This window comes from Saccostrea cucullata, unplaced genomic scaffold (assembly GCF_032062105.1).
Source record: "Saccostrea cucullata isolate Sc308-1 unplaced genomic scaffold, CSIRO_AGI_Scuc_v1 ctg455, whole genome shotgun sequence".
NCBI classification, from domain to species: Eukaryota; Metazoa; Mollusca; class Bivalvia; order Ostreida; family Ostreidae; genus Saccostrea; species Saccostrea cuccullata.
This window is the reverse complement of record NW_026923574.1, coordinates 3,759-26,192: the sequence shown is the minus strand read 5'-3', so window position 1 is coordinate 26,192 and position 22,434 is coordinate 3,759. Positions and strand designations below refer to the sequence as shown.

Below are 22,434 nucleotides of genomic sequence, written 5' to 3'. Positions count from 1 at the left end.
AATGAAATTTAGCATAGCAACTCCCTATGGACTAAAGAAGACCCCTATTGATTTTGAGGGCAAAAGGTCAAAGGTCAAGGTCATAAATAAGCAAATTCTGTCTGTTAAAACACTTTCGTTTCCACACGATATCTCTAGAACCATTTGAGCTATTGCAATGAAATTTTACATAACAACTCCCTGTGGCCTAATAAAGACCCCTATAAATTTTGAGGTCAAAGTTCAAGGTCGTAAATTTATACATTCTGTCTGTGTGTAACACTATCATTTCCGGGCGATATTTCAAGAAGATTTTAAGCTTATGCAATGTAATTTTATACCAAAACTCCCTAAGACATCTTACACCCTTCTCAAACTGTCCCGTCACGTTTGTTTTATGAGTATTTATTGCATTACATGTCGCTATTTTTAGCGCAGGGGCATAAGGAGAGTTACTGCGTATAAAACAGGTTCTCGGCGGACTTTATGTTCTTATTACATCTATTAGAACTGTTTAATAAAGGCTAAATAAATCAAACACCATGGATTATGTAAAAATTTGAGAATATCGAACATGAAAACATGAATATATACATGTATGTGACTTCAGTTCTGCATATACTTTGCACCGCGTAAAGCGATTCCGTGGTCTAGTGGTTATGTCTCTCGCTTCAAATGTGAGAGGTCCCGGGATCGAATCTCTGTCGAATGTTCATTTCCTTTTTTTTTTTTTTTTTTTAAATACTTTTTTTTTTAACTAAATGATAGTATTCAGCATGTGAAATGAAAAAATTATGAGGTTATAAAATCATCATTACAGTGTGATAAATATTCCATATAAAAAAATCTTCTATACACAAAATAAAGATAATAAAGAATAAGCAATCAAATCTTTATATGAATATTGACATACATGTATTTTATTTGCTTCAGTATACATGTATACATTTAATAATTCTACAAATTCAGTCAGGGGGAGCCGACTTTTTCCCTAAGCGGGGGACACGAATTCTCTGAATTAGCTTGTTAAATCAGTAAAATGGGTTGAAGAAAATGTAACGCAGATAAATACTACCCTCAATAACAACTATGAGTTGCTTTCTGATTGTCTGATTCATTCGTTTGATAGCACAGAAGAAGAAAATTAGTGTGTTGAAAATTTTAGTAAAACACTATGTGATTTAATTCTACCATACTGTAAAATTATACAGAGTAATAGATCTATTAATATGAATAGAAATATTAATTCAAAACATACTGAAGATAAACCATGGTTTAATGAAGAGTGTAAGACAAAGTACATAGAATATGAGACAGCTCTAAACCATTTCAATATTCAGAAATCTACTGATAATAGATTATTATTAGTTAATAAAAAAGCAGCTTACAAGAAAGTTATGAAAAAATGTAGACACAATTATGAGAGACATCAAAATAATAAAATCGAGTATATTCGGAAGTATAACCTCAAAAAATTTTTACAAATTGTTTGAACGTAAGAAGGGGCAAGTAAGTTCAGATTTATCGGCTAACGATTTCTTAGAACATTTCAAAACCTTGCTTGAATGAATACCGAAAACAACAGGAATAATGAATTTAATTACGTAGAGACACAATCATCAGTATACTGTGAATTAGATCAGGAAATTACGGAACAAGAAATTGAATATGCTATTGATAAATTAAAACATGATAAAAGCAAAGCAGAAGATTGCATGATTGACGAATTCTTCATTCATTGTAAACAAATACTCATGCCTATTTTATGCATGTTGTTTAATAAAATCTTTACGTCAGGCCATTATCAAGAGAGTTGGGCTACTGGGTGTATAGTGCCAATTTTTAAGAAAGGGGATAGTAATAATCCTAATAGTTATAGGGGAATTACACTTGTTAGTTGCATGGCTAAATTATTTACAAGCATATTAAATAATAGACTGATGAATTGGGATAAAGAGTATAACATAACTATAGACGCGCAATTTGGATTTAAGTCAGGTGCAAGTACCATTGATGCAATATTTGTTCTACAGACATTAGTTAACAAATTCTTAAGGAACAAAAGAAAACTTTATTGTTGTTTTGTAGATTATCAAAAAGCCTTCGATTATATCAATAGAATTAACTTGTGGCTTAAAATTAGTACTCAGGGTATTCAAGGGAAATTATTTTGTATTATTAAATCTTTATATGATAATATTAAGGCATGTGTAAAATATAACAGTTTACTAACAGAGTATTTCAAAATTACGTCTGGTGTGTTACAAGGTGAAATTTTATCACCATTATTATTTTCTATGTATTTGAATGACTTTGAACGTCACTTTATTACAAATAATTGTCCATCAATCGAACTGCAGATGATAAATATATTTTTACTGATGTATGCAGATGATACTGTTTTGATATCTGACTCAGCTGAGGGTTTACAAAGAATGTTGGATGCATTATATACATACACAACGGAGTGGAATCTATCTGTTAATGTTGAAAAGACAAAAATATTAATTTTACCGCAATAGTCGTAAAATACTGGAAAATGAACGTTGGATATACAACGGTTGCAATGTTGAAGTTGTTAATCAGTTTAATTATCTAGGTATGTTATTTAATTATAATGGAAAATTTACTGAAACACAGAAACATTTTTCATGTCAAGGTAAAAAAGCTATGTACGGTGTAAATAGTAAATTCAGGGACTTGCATTTTAATGTAGAAACACAATTAGCTGTATTCGATACTTATGTTAACAGTGTTATGAGTTATGGAGCTGAAGTATGGGGATTTCACAAGGGTCAAGACATAGAAAATGTTCACTTAAATTATTGTAAAAGAGTCTTAAAGGTCAGACAAAGCACTAGTAATGATGCAGTTTATTGTGAATCAGGTAGATTTCCACTTATACTTGAAAGGAAAAAGAAAATTTTGAAATACTGGGTGCAATTAAAATACAGTGATAATTGTATATTACAAGCATGTTATCAAAATATGGTTGAAAATTATGATGAATGGATTGTAAACATTAAGAAGGAATTCCAAAGGCTTGGTTTAGCTGACATGTATACATGTAATAGTGATTGTATTGATAATATTACTCTGAACATTATATTTCAAAGAATGTATGACTGTTGTACACGTAAACAAGAAATTATGGCAAGAATTTGTAATTCTCCTAAATATTTTCTATTTCAACATTTAGTGGAAAATGTTGCATTACAGGCTTATGTAAGAAAACCATTGCATTCTAAGTATAGAATACCTATCAGTCGTTTAAGGCTATCAGCTCATGATTTAAGAATAGAAAGGGGAAGGTATAGTAATATAGAAAGAAAAGATAGAAAATGTGAAATATGTATGTCAGGTGAGATAGAGGACGAATTTCATTTTGTATTAAAATTTCCTCGATATAAAGAACTTAGAAATAAATATATTAAGTGTTATTATTTTAAAAAACCATCAGTATTTAAATTAGTACAGCTATTGAGTTCTACAAATACTAAAGAACTATGTAACCTGGGCAAATTTTTATATTTTTCTCATCAATTAAGAAATGATGTTCTAAATAATAATTAAATGAAATTGTTATGCAATTAATACATGTATATTGTATAGACTGTACAAATCTTATGTTTGAATACTGTATACCTATGAGATGTAATGTCTCCGGTTCAAATAAAATACAAAAGACTTGAAAATGTGACGTAATGGGCTTCTTTCCAATAAAATTATTTCGAGCAATCCAATGAATTGCCCTTCAAGTGTTTCAAAATGAATAGGTACAGGTACATGTACTACATAGTACATTACATATCATATTCGTATAAATTAATTTTGGTTGTAATGCGTCGTTTGATTGGATAAAAATTAATCTAAATTATATAACCTAGCTTGCCTACGTCATAATCATATCAATTCGCTTGAAGTTACGCTTATTATGAACAGTTTGAATTTGTCTTTGTTTCCATACATATTGGTTGAAAATTAAAGTGTAAGAAATGTTTTGTGGTTTATAAAGCTAAAACTACTCCAACCTAGATTATAAAGAATAACTTGGGTTGCTATTTAATTCATTCCATTAATAAAGCATATTTTTGCCCCTGCTGAAAGTGATGCAACGTTGTCAAGCCTGCATCAATAAGACGGGGTCTAATTTATACGGGAAATGTTTGCTGCGACATCGCACAATCATCGCTATTCCTTTTACAATTAGAATACTAGAAATTGAAACAATTTGCAATCAGGTTACAAAAAAATAATTTCGGTTGTAACAAGTCATAGGGTTGCATGAAATAATTAACCTAAATTGTAAAATCTGGTTTGCTTACGTCACAATGACTTATCATCAAAAACGTATCAATCCGTTTGTCGTTACATTCAAAATATGAATAATTTGAAGATATTTTAAGGGAGAGTCTGTCTTGTTTAATACTTGACGATAGGAAATTGAATTGTTAAGAATGAATTAAATAGCAATCAAAGTTATACTGCTATAACCTGGGTTGGAGCAGATTTTATAAACCGCTTCGCGGTTTATAAAGCGTAAACTGTTCCAACCAAGGTTATACATGTAGTGTTTAAGTGAAGTTGCTACTTAATTCATTCATCAAATAAAAAAAACAAATTTAGCGTAATAAGCATCATGCAATTTTACAAATGCATTAATTTGTTGCTGGTTAAATCCCACAGAGCAAGTGATAAACAAATTACCGATTTTGAACATATAACATGTCTGATTTTCATCAAAACACACTCTAAAATCTCTTTTAAAAATTAAGGATAGATGATAAAAACAATTTTTTCTTTGGAAAACATTTTATATCATGTCACAAGTTCAGAAAAGTGCATGGTTCTTATAATTTTTTTCCCCTAAGAATTGAAATATGAAAAAGACTTGTAAAATATTTGTAATATTTCAATGAAAAAACAAATATAGACAAATCACATTCAGTAAAGGTTTACAGGTGAAAACAATCTTCGGAATATGTTATCTTGTCGCTAAAAGTGTAATATAAACCTTATAAAAATATACCAAGCCAGGTGAATTTTATGAGGAAAGGCGAAATGATAAAAATCAGCCAATGTGATATTGCTAATTTTTTGTCATTTTTGTTCTTCCTCTTAAAATTCAAGTAAGTCTAAACATGCTTTTTCGTGTGTATTTACATGTACATAGTACGTGAGATCAATTAGACTGACCTGTTTGGTCGCTCCAAACCTTAAGGGTCATGATTTGAATTCTGAATTCTATACATGCACTACCGGAGAATGCTGCCAAGTGAATATGACGAACCATTTCGTTACAATATATCAACATATATTTACATATCCACTTCTCTCTCCCACTATGAACATGTAGAGATCAACTGCATTCATAGCGCTATAGACGCAATTGCTTCTGCTCTTTAACGCTCATATAGTGTAAGCTCTACTACACTTTTATAGGTGTGTTGAGAAGTATATATATGAAATGTTTAGTAAAAGGAATAAATATAAGTTTTTAATAATATCTATTTGGGAAAAAGAAATTCAGAACAATTTAAAATTGCTGATTTATATGTTTAAAAATTTAATTTTGGTCGATGTATTCAATCGTATAATAAAACTTTTAAAATTTGAAGAGAACTGCCATTATTTATTTTTTCTTATCGTAGTTTTGCATGTTTGTACAAAGAACGATAACTCTTTACACTTGGGTGATAAAACATTCATAAAAAGCAAAATTCAAGAACGATTTCAACTTTTAAAAAAAAAGATATTTTTAAAAAAAATCATAAAGAAAAGCATTCCGGAGTTATAATGATTATTAAAGCTTTCTCTTTTTTATCATAAGGTTAAATTACAGACAGTATTGATTTTTGTCAGAGGGTTTCAATAACGTTGATCGATGACGTCACATCTGCATCAAAACAAAAATTAAGAGAATATGACGACGGCGCAGCTTGTAACTGATAACTGTGTTTTAAAAAAGGCTAAATGTATGTGATTTATTATAGAAAAAGTGCAATGATCAGGTATACTAATCTTAAAGCCGTGTGTTTTTTTACTGAAGACATTAAGCCACATCCTTATGTATACCGGGATTTTCTCTGATATTCTTTAGAACCATTTAAGAGTGCAAATATAAGTAATAAACAAGGATTATTCAGTGAACATGGCATTATGAATAGCAATTGCTCTGCTGGCATAGTTTCCATGATGCGCGCTATGCTATTCATAATGCTATGTTCACTAAATAACGTTGTTTATTTCTTAGATATTGGATGCAACTACATACAGCTGTAAAGAAGAGTAAAACTCTAATTTGAATCTAAATGTTAATATAATCCATATTTACATTTCAAACTATTAACGTTAGACAATTGACCTGGCACTCTTAACCTCTTGTTAAGGGAGCCGACTAGGTTTTTTTGTGTGTGAAAACTACAATAGAGAAACTATAAAAATTTATACCACATGTAACGTATTAGGACTTAGTGTACATTCTACATGTTCTAAATTTCGGTGAAAGCTGGATTGTTTAGGTATTTTAGGGACCGTCTCAAAACGCATTTAGGCCATTCCAAGTTTTTACTCTGTTTAGCGTCCACCCATCTTTCTAAAACCTACCTACCTATTCGCAAAAAACACACAAGCCAAACATAAAACCCAGACTTAATTAAAAGACATAAAAATGACGCCATTCAAATTATTTGATCTAACTTAACTGCTTTAATAGAAGAAATATCTATTCCTAAGCAAATACAAGGGATTAAATGCTTAAAATACACCATGAATAACTTACTGTACAGAATTATTTGGAGAAATTGACAAAATTCAAAAATTTCGACTTAATTAATCAATTTCAGGACTCCTAATGTTGTTTTTTTTCTTATATGGGGTGTCAAAACCCAAGGCGCACGTACACGCTAAACATAGAAAAAGTGGAATGGCCTTACTTGGAATTATATATATCGGCCATTTTTGCATTTTAATCTTTTTTTTTTAATTCAGTAACATGAAACTTCTTATTAGATTTTTTGAACCTGTTATTCCTAGGTTTTGTTACATTTTTTCATTATGTAGAAATATTGCTTTAAAACAGAAAATACGTTTTCTCAAAGCGCAATTATGATGCGCTAGTTTCTTTGCGCAATGGAAACCCGGAATTCATAAATATGATCATAAATTAATAATTATAAATTTGAAGTTGTGAAATACAAGAAAGTGTTTGGCTATTCATTACATACATGGCGTTAATTCTCTCAGTATTGATTAGTTATACTTGAACTGCATTGTTTTTGAAAACAAAGTAAGTAACACATGTTAGGGCGTGATGCATTTATGAATGCAACGTATATATTTAATTCCCCCCTTAGATCCTCTTCAATATAAAAATATACTCCAAATTAACACTTGTTAGGCGAACATAACTTCTGTGATTAACATTCCAATACGGAATTTGAATGCTTTTTTTCTTAAAATTTATAATTTGCCGTTAAACTCCAAGTTTTCTGAATGTATTTTGGCTTCCTGTTCCTAACAATAAACACATAAACATGTTCTAGCATAGAGGCTCCAAGGGGATATTAAAACTTGATGTCTTGTTAGAATTATTAATAGACAAACCCGAGTTGGTGAGTTGTTGAAATACAGAGGGAATATAACAAAATCTTGGTTGAAGCGAGGAAGTACTCCAAAATGGCGTTCTCCCTTGTGTTGTTGTATAATACATTTAATATTATTTCTGAATAAATAATTGTATAATTACACAATGTTACACGTCGAGGTTCGGGATATTTTTATTGTTTTGGAGATTCCTAACTTTCCAACGTAAATAATAAAGAATGAAACATGGATGATATGCGTAAACAGAACTGTGAAATATATAACATGAATATTTACCTTCGTTCCAATTAGAAGATTCAAGACCAGATGCACCGTAAATCTAGTTTCCATATCTTCAAAACGAAAGTAAAACTTAAAGGGAAAAACATTATTTCTAAGCACCATATTACATGTGTAATTAGGGAAAAAAATATCAGTATTTTTGCTGGACAACAAATTTATGTACACCAGAAATTTTTAAATATATATATTAATATATATTAATGTTAAAAATGCACTTTACAGAAATCGCACTGGTATGCACAAAAGGTCACGCAAAAAAAAAAATCAATGTACTGGAAGTACTTGGAGGCCATAAGAATACGAAATCTTCGACTCCTTATTCGATTAATATTTAATGCCGAGTACCTGTACATATACAGAAAAATAAGTTTGATCAATAAATCATTTTCGTCACATTGAATTTTCACTTACAAATTTTATCAAGCAGGTTATCAGAAATGTCAATTATCTTCATGAATTATGTATGCTGCGACCTTTTTAATCTCAGAAAAGTAAGATTTATGGAAAAATTATAATATTCATCACTTTTTTTTTCATTTTCCAAGTAGATTTGGAAAACAAAAATTCTTAAGGTGATTAAAATTAATGATCCGATAGTCGAATCAAAATTTAATTAAAAAGTCGTATAACTTTGTCTTTTTTTTGGTAAATCTCTAAATCTGTGAAAAATATTCAATTTAACTAGCTATATATTAAATGAATAAGCAGTCAGTCATTTGAAAAAAAAAAATATTGAGGATTCCAGTCAAAATGCTCTTAATATAAACAAGAAAACAAAACGTTATGTGGTCTTTTTTTTACAGCTCAAATATAGATATCATTATTCTTTTGTCAATCCAACACATTATATAATTTTTTTTCCATCAAAATTATCTAGTATAATTGAACAATAAAAGAGATTTAATATCATTTACATCTTTTCTGGAAGAGCCTTAATATTATAAATCTCGTTTCTTAATTGTCAACAACGATCTTAAATCTTTGACACAAGAAGAGGTACGTCGCTGATAAGTGCTTCATCCCAATAAAAGATGTGTAATTAATCAGTTGTCCCCAAAATCCATGCAACCAACATAGATTATACAAAATATATACACATCGCAGCTCCTTGATACATGTACAACAGGTGATCCGAGTGTTTTATCGATTTCCACAAATTTATTGATTTTAGGAAATTGAAGCTCTTCGTCTGTTTACTTATCTTGGTCTCAATCTGTCATAGGGGTGGGACGATACACAGATCTTGCGATACGATACGTATCTCTATATATTAGCACGATACGTATCTCGATATTATGATAAATTATAAAACTATTTAAAAAATTATTTTATTTTATTTTTTGTGTTGACATTCAATCATCAATTTTCTATATCAAATCATATGTGCTTTGAAATTAATACATGAAGTTTATCAATTTCATTGACTTATACTTTACAAAAGAATAAAACATGTTTGGGCTTTAAATTAGAAATGAAATATTCTGTTCTGTTCTATACATATTATTATTATTACCAATTTGGAAACATATTTGAAATTAGTCCAATGACATTGTGTATAATGAGCTTTCAAACTTTAAAATTTGGAGTGGGTGTGAAAGTCGTATTAAATAATCATGAATAAATTATTTACCAAGTGCAGTCCTGGCATTCGATTGCGCTGTTTATACATGTTGTTAATCATTATGTCATAAATCATTCAAATACTTTCTGCAATATATCTTGCTTTTTATAAATCCGGATAGATCTGTATGTATTTATTTTTTTTAAAGTTTATTCGTTAGGCTTTACACCCAGATGCAAATTTAAAAATAACATTTTAAAAAAAACTAATGGGGCGCATTAAAAAAAAAAATCTTTTGGTTTCCATTCTTTTGATATACATGTACAAGTAATATTTTGTAATCTGAATGAAAATTGCATTGATTAATTAGCATTATTTACTGGCTTGTGTAATGACTCAGAATTAGTTAAGTGGATTGAAATAGTTTTTTAAATCACCCAATCAAATCATATTATGTGTAGTCAATCAAAGTTGATATTTTAGCCAATCAAATCATTAGAATTTATTAACCAATGAGTAGCAATTAGGCATAGGAGATATAGTATAAACACAGGGATCAATCTTGTTTCGGTTACTTTTGGTGTAACTCTTTGTCGGAACAAGCTAATTCAGAGAATTCGTGTCCCCCGCTTAGGGAAAAAGTCGGCTCCCCCTGACTGAATTTGTAGAATTATTAAATGTATACATGTATACTGAAGCAAATAAAATACATGTATGTCAATATTCATATAAAGATTTGATTGCTTATTCTTTATTATCTTTATTTTGTGTATAGAAGATTTTTTTATATGGAATATTTATCACACTGTAATGATGATTTTATAACCTCATAATTTTTTCATTTCACATGCTGAATACTATCATTTAGTTAAAAAAAAAAGTATTTAAAAAAAAAAAAAAGGTAAGGAACATCCGAGATTCGATCCCGGGACCTCTCACATTTGAAGCGAGAGACATAACCACTAGACCACGGAATCGCTTTACGCGGTGCAAAGTATATGCAGAACTGAAGTCACATACATGTATATATTCATGTTTTCATGTTCGATATTCTCAAATTTTTACATAATCCATGGTGTTTGATTTATTTAGCCTTTATTAAACAGTTCTAATAGATGTAATAAGAACATAAAGTCCGCCGAGAACCTGTTTTATACGCAGTAACTCTCCTTATGCCCCTGCGCTAAAAATAGCGACATGTAATACTATAAATACTCATAAAACAAACGGGGCGGGGCACCTTGAGAGGGGCGAGAGACGTCCTAGGGAGTTTTGGTATAAAATTACATTGCATAAGCTCAAAATCTTCTTTAAATATAGCCCGGAAATGATAGTGTTACACACAGACAGAATGTATAAATTTACGACCTTGAACTTTGACCTTTTGACCTCAAAATCAATAGGGGTCTTCATTAGGCCACAGGGAGTTGTTATGTAAAATTTCATTGCAATAGCTCAAATGGTTCTAGAGATATCGTGTGGAAACGAAAGTGTTTTAACAGACAGAATTTGCTTATTTATGACCTTGACCTTTGACCTTTTGACCTCAAAATCAATAGGGGTCTTCTTTAGTCCATAGGGAGTTGCTATTCTAAATTTCATTGCAAAAGCTCAAAGGGTTCTCGAGATATCGTGTGGAAACGAAAGCGTTACAGACAGACAGAAAGACGGACGGACGGACGGACGGACGGACGGACACACATTTGGTTATATATTGGGTACATCAAGTCCAAGTCCTATTGGATACTGCTTATTGGATACAAAAAAAGTGTACATACGAGAATGCATTATTTGGGTAGTAACTGTTCAAATCTTATTGGATATTATTCCCAATGTCCATATTTTATTGGGTTTTTCTTATAATTCTTCATTCATTCCAAATTTATTATATTTTTATTGTTTGCTGGTAATTCAGACAAAACTGAAAACCTTTCGGTTTGAACACACAATTTTGTCAATTTCTGTGATAGGTTTCCATTGTAACCCCTAACATTGATCTTTGCAATTAAGATATATATTTTACAAATACCTTATATTGAAATATATGAATACCTAAATACAGTAAACTGAATTCTGCAAACAAAACTTAATACATCTCAGATTATGTTCAACCTTTCTTGAATACCACAAACAAGCATTTAAGGAGAAACCTTTTTAAGTCATGTCCAATATTTACAAGTATAAATAAGAAAATTGGCCAATGTCCATTGCATGTTGGGTGGAATGAAGCTATCCAAGAGGAATTGGGCAGGTGTCCAAAACCTGCTGGGTTGTATTCTGATGAAGGGATTAAATTTACCCAAGAACAATGTGTACATTACCTCTTTGATGGGATGCAAAACCCAACAGGTATTAGACACCTGTCCAACTCCTATTGGATATACCGGTATACATCCCACCCAACACATAATGAACACTTGTCCAATTTCTCTTGAGTTTCTTAAATTGCTTCATCAAAATACAACCCAACAGGTAATGGACACCTGTCCTACTCTTCTTGGATATCTGCATCCCACCCAACAGGTGATGGACACGTCCAATTTTTCTTTGGTTTCTTGAATTGCTTCATCTGAATACAACCCAACAGGTAATGGACACCTGTCCAACTCTTCTTGGATATCTACATCCCACCCAACAGGTGATGGACACTTGTCCAATTCTTCTTGGGTTTCTTCAATTGCTTCATCAGAATACAACCCAATAGGTAATGGACACATGTCCAACTCTTCTTGGATATCTACATCCCACCCAACAAGCGATGGACACTTCTCCATTTCATCTTGGGTTTCTTCAATTCTTTCATCAGAATACAACCCAATAGGTAATGGTCACCTGTCCAACTCTTCTTGGATATCTACATTCAACCCAACAAGCGATGGACACTTGTCCATTTCTTCTTGTGTTTCTGGAATTGCTTCATCAGAATACAACCCAACAGGTAATGGACACCTGTCCAATATTTCTTGGATATCTACATCCCACTCAACAGGTGATGGACACTTGTCCAATTCTTCTTGGGTTTCTTCAATTGCTTCATCAAAATACAACCCAACAGGTAATGGACACCTGTCCTACTCTTCTTGGATATCTACATCCCACCCAACAAGCGATGGACACTTACATGTCCATTTCTTCTTGGGTTTCTTCAATTCTTTCATCAGAATACAACCCAATAGGTAATGGACACCTGTCCAACTCTTCTTGGATATCTACATCCCACCCAACAGGTGATGGACACTTGTCCAATTCTTCTAGGGTTTCTTCAATTGCTTCATCAAGATACAACCCAACAGGTAATGGACACCTGTCCAACTCTTCTTGGATATATACATCCCACCCAACAAGCGATGGACACTTACATGTCCATTTCTTCTTGGGTTTCTTCAATTCTTTCATCAGAATACAACCAAATAGGTAATGGACACCTGTCCAACTCTTCTTGGATATCTACATCCCACCCAACAGGTGATGGACACTTGTCCAATTCTTCTTGGGTTTCTTCAATTGCTTCATCAAAATACAACCCAACAGGTAATGGACACCTGTCCAACTCTTATTGGATATCTACATCCCACCCAACAAGCGATGGACACTTACATGTCCATTTATTCTTGGGTTTCTGGAATTGCTTCATCAAAATACAACCCAACATGTAATGGACACCTGTCCAATATTTCTTGGATATCTACATCCCACCCAACAGGTGATGGACACTTGTCCAATTCTTCTTGGGTTTCTTCAATTGCTTCATCAGAATACAACCCAATAGGTAATGGACACATGTCCAACTCTTCTTGGATATCTACATCCCACCCAACAAGCGATGGACACTTGTCCATTTCTTCTTGGGTTTCTTCAATTCTTTCATCAGAATACAACCCAATAGGTAATGGACACCTGTCCAACTCTTCTTGGATATCTACATTCAACCCAACAAGCGATGGACACTTGTCCATTTCTTCTTGTGTTTCTGGAATTGCTTCATCAGAATACAACCCAACAGGTAATGGACACCTGTCCAATATTTCTTGGATATCTACATCCCACTCAACAGGTGATGGACACTTGTCCAATTCTTCTTGGGTTTCTTCAATTGCTTCATCAAAATACAACCCAACAGGTAATGGACACCTGTCCTACTCTTCTTGGATATCTACATCCCACCCAACAAGCGATGGACACTTACATGTCCATTTCTTCTTGGGTTTCTTCAATTCTTTCATCAGAATACAACCCAATAGGTAATGGACACCTGTCCAACTCTTCTTGGATATCTACATCCCACCCAACAGGTGATGGACACTTGTCCAATTCTTCTAGGGTTTCTTCAATTGCTTCATCAAGATACAACCCAACAGGTAATGGACACCTGTCCAACTCTTCTTGGATATATACATCCCACCCAACAAGCGATGGACACTTACATGTCCATTTCTTCTTGGGTTTCTTCAATTCTTTCATCAGAATACAACCAAATAGGTAATGGACACCTGTCCAACTCTTCTTGGATATCTACATCCCACCCAACAGGTGATGGACACTTGTCCAATTCTTCTTGGGTTTCTTCAATTGCTTCATCAAAATACAACCCAACAGGTAATGGACACCTGTCCAACTCTTCTTGGATATCTACATCCCACCCAACAAGCGATGGACACTTACATGTCCATTTATTCTTGGGTTTCTGGAATTGCTTCATCAAAATACAACCCAACATGTAATGGACACCTGTCCAATATTTCTTGGATATCTACATCCCACCCAACAGGTGATGGACACTTGTCCAATTCTTCTTGTGTTTCTTCAATTGCTTCATCAAAATACAACCCAATAGGTAATGGACACCTGTCCAACTCTTCTTGGATATCTACATCCCACCCAACAAGCGATGGACACTTACATGTCCATTTCTTCTTGGATTTCTTCAATTGATTCATCAGAATACAACCCAATAGGTAATGGACACCTGTCCAACTCTTCTTGGATATCTACATTCAACCCAACAAGCGATACACACTTGTCCAATTCTTCTTGGGTTTCTTCAATTGCTTCATCAAAATACAACCCAACAGGTAATGGACATCTGTCCAACTCTTCTTGGATATCTACATCCCACCCAACAGGTGATGGACAAATGCCCAATTCTTCTAGGGTTTCTTGAATTGCTTCATCAGAATACAACCCAACAGGTAATGGACACCTGTCCAACTCTTCTTGGATATCTATATCCCACCCAACAGATAATGTACACTTGTCCAATTCTTCTTGGGTTTCTTGAATTGCTTCATCAGAATTCTTCATCAGTATTGGATATCTGTCCAACTCCTCTTGGGTATTTCATTCCGTCATTAGAATAATTCCCAACAGGTAATGTTTACTTGTCCAATATTTCTTGGGTAACTTATACCTTTCATTAAAATCACCCTCCTCCAAAAGGTTTTATGTCTTGGATATCTATACTCTTGCAATATACTGCAAACCCAATAGGTATAGCATTTGTCTCTCCCTTGTTGAATTCATATTTATCTGCATAAGTATACAAAAGTCCAAAACATCTTGAATACGGTACTTTATTTCTAACATTCAACATATCATTCAGTGTACAATTTACAAATGATAGGAAGATATAAGCATTTTGTGCCTAAACTATCTGGCTGTAAATAAAACCATTTTTATAACCATGATTGTAAAATCTAAGTTTTGCAACTTTGCATTAAGTATAACTCATTACAGGTAGAGCAAGATAGTGAGAAAATTTCTTCCCTAAACCTTCATTTTATCTATGATGAAATATCTGTTAGTAAGTAAGTACCAAAAAATTCAGACTTAAAAACCACATTGGTACATAGATAAATAAATCACACCCTTGAGTAAATATTTTCCTTCAAGTTGCTCAGATTGTGTTCTATTATATGAAAAAAAAAATCTTGAACCGATTTAAAGCTTGTATAAAATATTTTTAAATATCCTGTTTATTACAGATACCTGTACAATGTATATTTTCCCTGTAATAAAAATACTTCTGATATTTATGGAATGAATTGGGTTGGAAATCACAAACAATTTTTCAGCCAATAAAACAGTGTGTTGCACCAGGACCTAAACTTTTCATCGTTAACTTAAACTCAGTTCCAAGTACAATGAATGAAATTTTTGTATCAAAAGGTTACAAAAAAAACTTACGCACAATGCCACTATGTCAAAATCTTTTCGACAAATTGGGATCAAGATGTTCAATCAAATTCTCACTGTTAGTAGTCTTAGAGCAAGAGAAAGGTCATTACATGCCAAAATGTTACAGGTAGGGCATTAATCCCTTATCACAATTATGTCAAAATGATTTATTTTTATCTCTGTTCCATGCTTTCTTCTTCAGTGTCTCCCATGGCCTATACTGTATGATACCTCCATTGACCTGCTCTTTTATATTGCAATACTGCTATCTTGTCTTCCAAGAGTAGTGGTTTTGTTCGGACATTCTTTGAAATATTTTTCATTTCATGCATCTCCTTTAGTTCTGCTTCTGTCCATTTTATTCATTCTCCAATTAGATAACGACATTTCTAGTCCGTATAAAATGTATTTTACTTGGCCACAGCAAGATCATCCTTAATGTTGATCTAACCCAACCAAGAAGGAAAAGTATATTTCTTATTCACAAATATGTATTGATAATAAATTTTATCAACTCTTTCTCTCTCTCTTCAATGTCTAATAGCATCTTCATCCTAATACCCCCATTGCCATTATTTTAGCATATTGAAATCATAATTCAACACACAAAAAGATGCTGCATATTTATTAAACAGTTTTTAGTTTTCTTATTATTAAGGGGGATTCTGAAAAGATTCTACACCTATTCAATGAAAATTTAGACTTCTAATGCAACACTATCAGTACAATAGGGGGCCATAATCTTCAAAAAACATCTCTACACTACATGACAAATCTTTCACATTATTACTGTGTTTAGCCCAATGGTTCTACTAAAGAGGATTTCAAATTGACCCAAACCTTAAGCAATACTTTCATATTATATTGGCATGGACAGAAACACACTTGACCCCCCTCCCCTTCCTGAATGATGCTTCGAATAAAGTCTAATTAAAATTGACTAAGCTGGATAGAACTTGAAAAGATGAAAATTAAATTACAGTAAAGGAAAGATATTGAGATAACAAACAGTATTCGATCTCAAAGCTCATAAAACAATACAAATTAGGAGCATAGCAAGCACGGACCTCCGAAACATAAGGGTGGGATCAGGTGCCATAGAGGAATGAGCATCCCCTGCTTACCAGTCACACCTGCCGTGTGATCCTTGTCATGATCAGGAAATAATGGAAAATCCGTTGTAATTCAGTGTACAAATAATGGACTAACAATTAGTATGAAAAACGCCAGTCAGCATTTGACTTAATGATAAATTGTATTTGCTGACAAGGTCATTGTGTCGACCATAGAACTTACAAAATGTGGCAAAAGTAAAGGGCATCAAAAGATACACTACAATAAATATATACTAAGGAAATTTATCAAACTGAACATGAAAACTAAAGAGGTTTTTTGTACTTGCATGACATTAACAATAGCTTTCCTGGGTTCCTGATTTTTTTTTACTGATTACTTACAACTTTCCGATTCCTGAGCGTCATCTTCTTCTGTTTTTTCTGCAATGTTCAAACCTGAAATTGACCTGTTATATATTGAAAATCGTTTAATTCTTAACTAAACATAATTATGATTTTAAATTTTATTGCAATCATTGGTAACTTCAATAAAAAAATCCAAACCATTTTATTGTAACATAAGTTAGGAAAAATATGAATTAAATATCATGAGGGAAATGAATCTTAAATTTATATCCAAGTGTCCTAAAATCACAAGCAAGCATTAATCATATAAATTCGCATATGTAAACCTAATAGCTCTTTGTGCCATTAAATCATATTCAGGGGTGTGCAATTAAAAAATTCAAGTAATAGCCAACAGTCTGGTGGCAGCAATAAAGTTACTATCCCCAAGTAAAAAGTTACTAGCCTAAATATAGAGGCAAAAAATAAAAAGTAATATTGAAAAAAAGTTAATAGTGAAAAAGTCAGGATACTAACTAAAGGTAATTCTTTTAAAATTTAAAAAGTTTAATTTTAACATGCAAAATTTAATAATATATATATATATATATATATATATATATATATATATATATATATATATAATAATTATGATAGAAAATGAAAGTTTTTTTTAATCTTCGTTTTTCTTATCATTCACTAGCTCATCTAAAACGAAGCAAAATTTAATTTGTTTTCATCTTAATTAAATCATTAAAAACACTGCAAATATATTTTGATTTAATTGCATGGCACTTATCTTTCAGTGGATTGAGTGAATGTAAATAATTTGCTACTTTTACGTTTGTAATACTGTCTACATGAACCGAATAATTTACAGCTGATTTATGGAAAAACGATTGTTAAAATCTTCATTTCGCTTTCCAATATACCTTGTCAAAATATACTAAGTGGTGACTATATAAAACTAAATAATTAACACTTACCAAGTTATCAAATATTATTTAACAATATACGATAATTTTCTAAATACTTCTCGCGCTAAAGAGAGTTAAAAAGGCAGAGGAAATTCAAAATACATACAAATGCTACTTAGAATGCATTGTTTCGATACTTATTTTTAATTTTGTGCACAATTACTTTTAAATTACATTAAAATCAATTTTCCTTAAGCAAGAATCTAGCATTTGGTAAATATTAATCGAATAAACTTAACTTTGCTCTTGTCAAAGAGACAATCTTGTTGACATTGTGTGTTTCTTAGTCGCCATATATTTCTTCGTGAAAACAAACGCAGTTATGATCATGACTACCGGAAGTTGATTTTCGGAACTCTCGAGAATTTAGAGTTCCGAGTGTAAAACCGAAACGCAAAACATGGTCTGTCCATAGAAACAACTTTTTTAGACACTTTTTTGGACAAATCGTCGTGTCCAAGTTTTGTTGGGTACTTACCGGCAAATACCCAATTAAGGTGTTTTAAGCACATTTAGCGACACTGCTTATTGGGTATACCCAATAAGCAAAAAGTACCCAATAAGTACAAAATGAGCATGAAAAATACCCAATAAATGCACTCTCGTAAACACGGACGGACGGACAGACGGACGGACAAACCCAAATTAATATCCCCCACTTTTCAAGCGGGGGACAACAAACGGGGCGGGGCACTTTGAGAGGGGCGAGAGACGTCCAAGGGAGTTTTGGTATAAAATTACATTGCATAAGCTCAAAATCTTCTTGAAATATCGCCCGGAAATGATAGTATTACATACATACAGAATGTATAATTTACGACCTTGAACTTTGACCTTTTGACCTCAAAATCAATAGGGGTCTTCATCAGGCCACAGGGAGTTGTTATATAAAATTTCATTGCAATAGCTCAAATGGTTCTCGAGATATCATGTGGAAACGAAAGTGTTTTAACAGACAGAATTTGCTTATTTATGACCTTGACCTTTGACCTTTTGACCTCAAAATCAATAGGGGTCTTCCTTAGTCCATAGGGAGTTGCTATGCTAAATTTCATTGCAAAAGCTCAAAGGGTTCTCGAGATATCGTGTGGAAACGAAAGCGTTACAGACAGACAGAAAGACGGACGGACGGACGGACGGACGGACGGACGGACAAACCCAAATTAATATCCCCCACTTTTCAAGCGGGGGACAATTAGATTACTTGGGAAGGGTACCTGGACTGCGTCTGGAAACAACTGAATTGTTAGTTAGACCACTCAGCCCAGGGACCCAGTTCCCTAGTGTGTTTGTGACTAACTATGGTGTCTCGGTGACTTTAGCTTGTGTCGTACCAAAAGTCGTGTCCTGTTGACAGCTATGGTGTCTTGGTGACTTTAGCTTGTGTTTGTGTGTCTTTAGATGTATCTGTGACCATGTGATTTTAATAGGGTGTGTTTTAGGTAGTTGCAGACTGTGTCGGGAAACAACAGAATTGTTGGTTATACCTCTCAGTCTGCGCTGCAGCTACAGAGATAGGTTTTTGATCATTGGTTTGATAAATTATTGGTTATTCTTTTGTTACAGTTCGTTTCATTTCGTTTGCTAATCATTATCCAGATAGGACCAAGGAAAAAGTATATATAGTGAATTTCAGTCAGTTGTTCTTTTAGTGACATTGATTTTGAAAGGTTTTTAATTCGATATAAACGTGATTCTTAGGAAGGAAACCTAAACGGACTCAATAAATAATCATTTGTACATTTGTAAAAACGTTACACTTGTCACAAATATACTATATGTAATATCTTTCCAAAGGGACTTAATAAACTCGCTAGTAAATACATCCTGTCCCGGACTTTCCTTATTTTTCATGTTTTCCAAAAAATATATAACTTCATCTTTAGTTATTGGTCCCTCTTAACTTGTTGATTCCATTTCCAGTAGTATGGGTATATCATAATCCTTTCGTCTATTGTAAAAACTATCATTGGTTTTAAGGAGGAATGCCACACCAACTTTTTATTTTATAGATCTCTGAGTCAACCTTTTAAAACAATGGTTTCAGCACTGAAAGACTGACATTAACTCTTAATTATTTTATATGAATTTTTTAAATATTTTTTCAAAGAAAAGGAAAAAAAGTAATTACATCCAAATTAGATGCTTTCTTGAAAAAATTTTGCTGTAAATGAATGCATCACATGAATACCTAATAAAATATGTAAAGAAAGTCTGGTTAGACTTTTTATTTTTTTTATAAAAAATTATTTATGAAAATAAAACACATAATTTGTGAATATTTTTTAAACTTGTGGTAAAAATCTTCCTAAAACCAGCCACAACTGGGGAGAACATGTTCATTTATCATATTTATAAAAGAAATTGAAACGAAATAGCCACATTTTAGAGAAATTAATTTTTTTTAATTTTGGCCAATCCCGATCAAAATTAAACCGATCCCGACCATAATTGTACAATTATTGGATATACAGTGGCTGGAACGTTATTGTTGACAAACCAATCGTGTAGAATCGTTCGTGTATCGTGAGTGATCGTTCGTGTAACGTGCGAGATCGTTCGTTTATCAGACTCAATCGTGTGCGTTTATAATCGTGCGAGATCGTGCGTTTAGAATCGTGTAAATTTCGTTTTGTAAGTTTTTATCGGAATGTTATTTGTAAATAAGCATTTCCCTTGTTTGTTTTTCTTAATCCAAAATAAAATGAAAAAGCGCAATTTACATAATAGAATGTAGAACGAACTAATTATCGCCCGTAAACAAGCAATAAAGTAAGTCGTACAATATTAAGTTCTCGTCAAATAGCGCGATCAATATTGTGATAAACCGTACTTAGATCTCTAACGCCTTTTTGAAAAATCTGATTGTAATTATTATTTACTTCTTATTCTGGTCAAAATAATCTTGAAATCAATTTATTGAAAATAAATATATTTTTTTACAAAGAAATAAACATTTCGCAATGCTTACATAACTAGTTAGTCGACAAATATACATGGACACGGCATGATTTTAGGGAGTTTTGATTATCTGTTATTATCTCCTGAGCCTATTTGTAATTAATTAATTTTAAATTTCTGCAAATAATTTTAAATTTCTGCAAATAAAAAAGTGGAATAATCGGCAAGTTTATCAGACATTGAATCATTGGAAACATAAGGATAAAATTTGTAATTATAATTTAAGTCATTCCATGCTGCTATTTTTGTTTAATCGTATCCCCCTTTCTGCATATCATGATATTCAATTTAATCAAATTATACGACCCACATACATGTACATCGTCTAATAGAGCGAACACATTTTTTTTAATCGGAGAATTACCTTAGAAATAATAATTTTTAATCTAAAATATTAAGTCTTGCATATATTTAGTTACAGAAATATCATTTTCCGTTTTTTTTTCTTCAAAGTCTATGAAATAATATTGATTATTCTTTGAAATCTTAAATATTTCGTTTTGAAAATACTGATTCCTAAATATTTTGAACTATTTTGAGTGAATAACCGTGCGTTTGCGTTAACAATCGTGTAAGATCGTGTAACGTGTAGAATCGTGAACGTGAAAGATCGTTCGTGTAACAGGTTTAATCGTGCGTTAATCGTGCGGAATCGTTCGTGTAACGTGATCATTCGTGTAAGTTGTCAACAATAACGTTCCATCCACTGTAAATAACATTTTCCTAAGAACACTAGGCTGATTAGGTGTTATAAGGGTTAAAACATTATAGAACCTGACAATAAAATAGATTTCTTCATTGTTAATACATGAAGAGGCAATAAATTAGCATTTTATTCATTTTGTGTTAATTTGGATCGGGATCGGGATCAGTTTAATTTTGATCGGGTTAGGTCCAAATATTAAAAAAATTAATTTCTCTAAAATTTCTCAATTTCGTTTCAATTTCTTTTAAAAATATGAGTGACAAACATGGTTGCCTTAGTTGTGACTAGTTTTATGAAGTTTTTAATCATAGGTTTAAAAAATATTCACAAATAATGTGTATCATTTTCATAAATAATTTTTAATAAAAAGAATTAAAAAGTCTTACCAGACTTACTGTACATATTTCATTAGGTATTCATTTGATGCATTCATTTACAGCAAAATTTTTACAAGAAAGCATCTTATTTGGATGTAAATGAATTTTTTCATTTTTTTTTTTTTGAAAAAATACAAAAAAATTCATAAAAAATAATTTAGAGCTAATACCGGCCTTTCAATGCTGAAACCATTGTTTAAAAAGGATGACTCAAAGATCTTTAAAATAAAAAAATGGTGTGGCATTCCACCTTAAATTCTCTCCTTTTCTGTATAAATTTTCCTAGAATTTATTTGTTTTACTGAAAATATCCTCTTGTTAGGATATCGTAAATCAATTTTCTTTAATAATTATTTTGGTGGTGGAATTGTTTACTGATATAAAGGTCAGAGGTCATCGAACCGGTAAGTCG

General features: G+C 32.1%; 1 protein-coding gene across 1 annotated transcript in view; it reads right to left on the bottom strand.

Moving 5' to 3' along the window:
• LOC134264392 (uncharacterized) overlaps positions 1-7,914 on the bottom strand; it is a 34,514-nt gene extending 26,600 nt beyond the window's left edge. The window contains exon 1 of the mRNA XM_062746684.1: positions 7,861-7,914. Within this exon, the coding sequence (XP_062602668.1) occupies positions 7,861-7,914 (54 nt within the window). The remainder of the gene's footprint in view (positions 1-7,860) is intronic.
• Between the last annotated feature and the right edge of the window lie 14,520 nt (positions 7,915-22,434).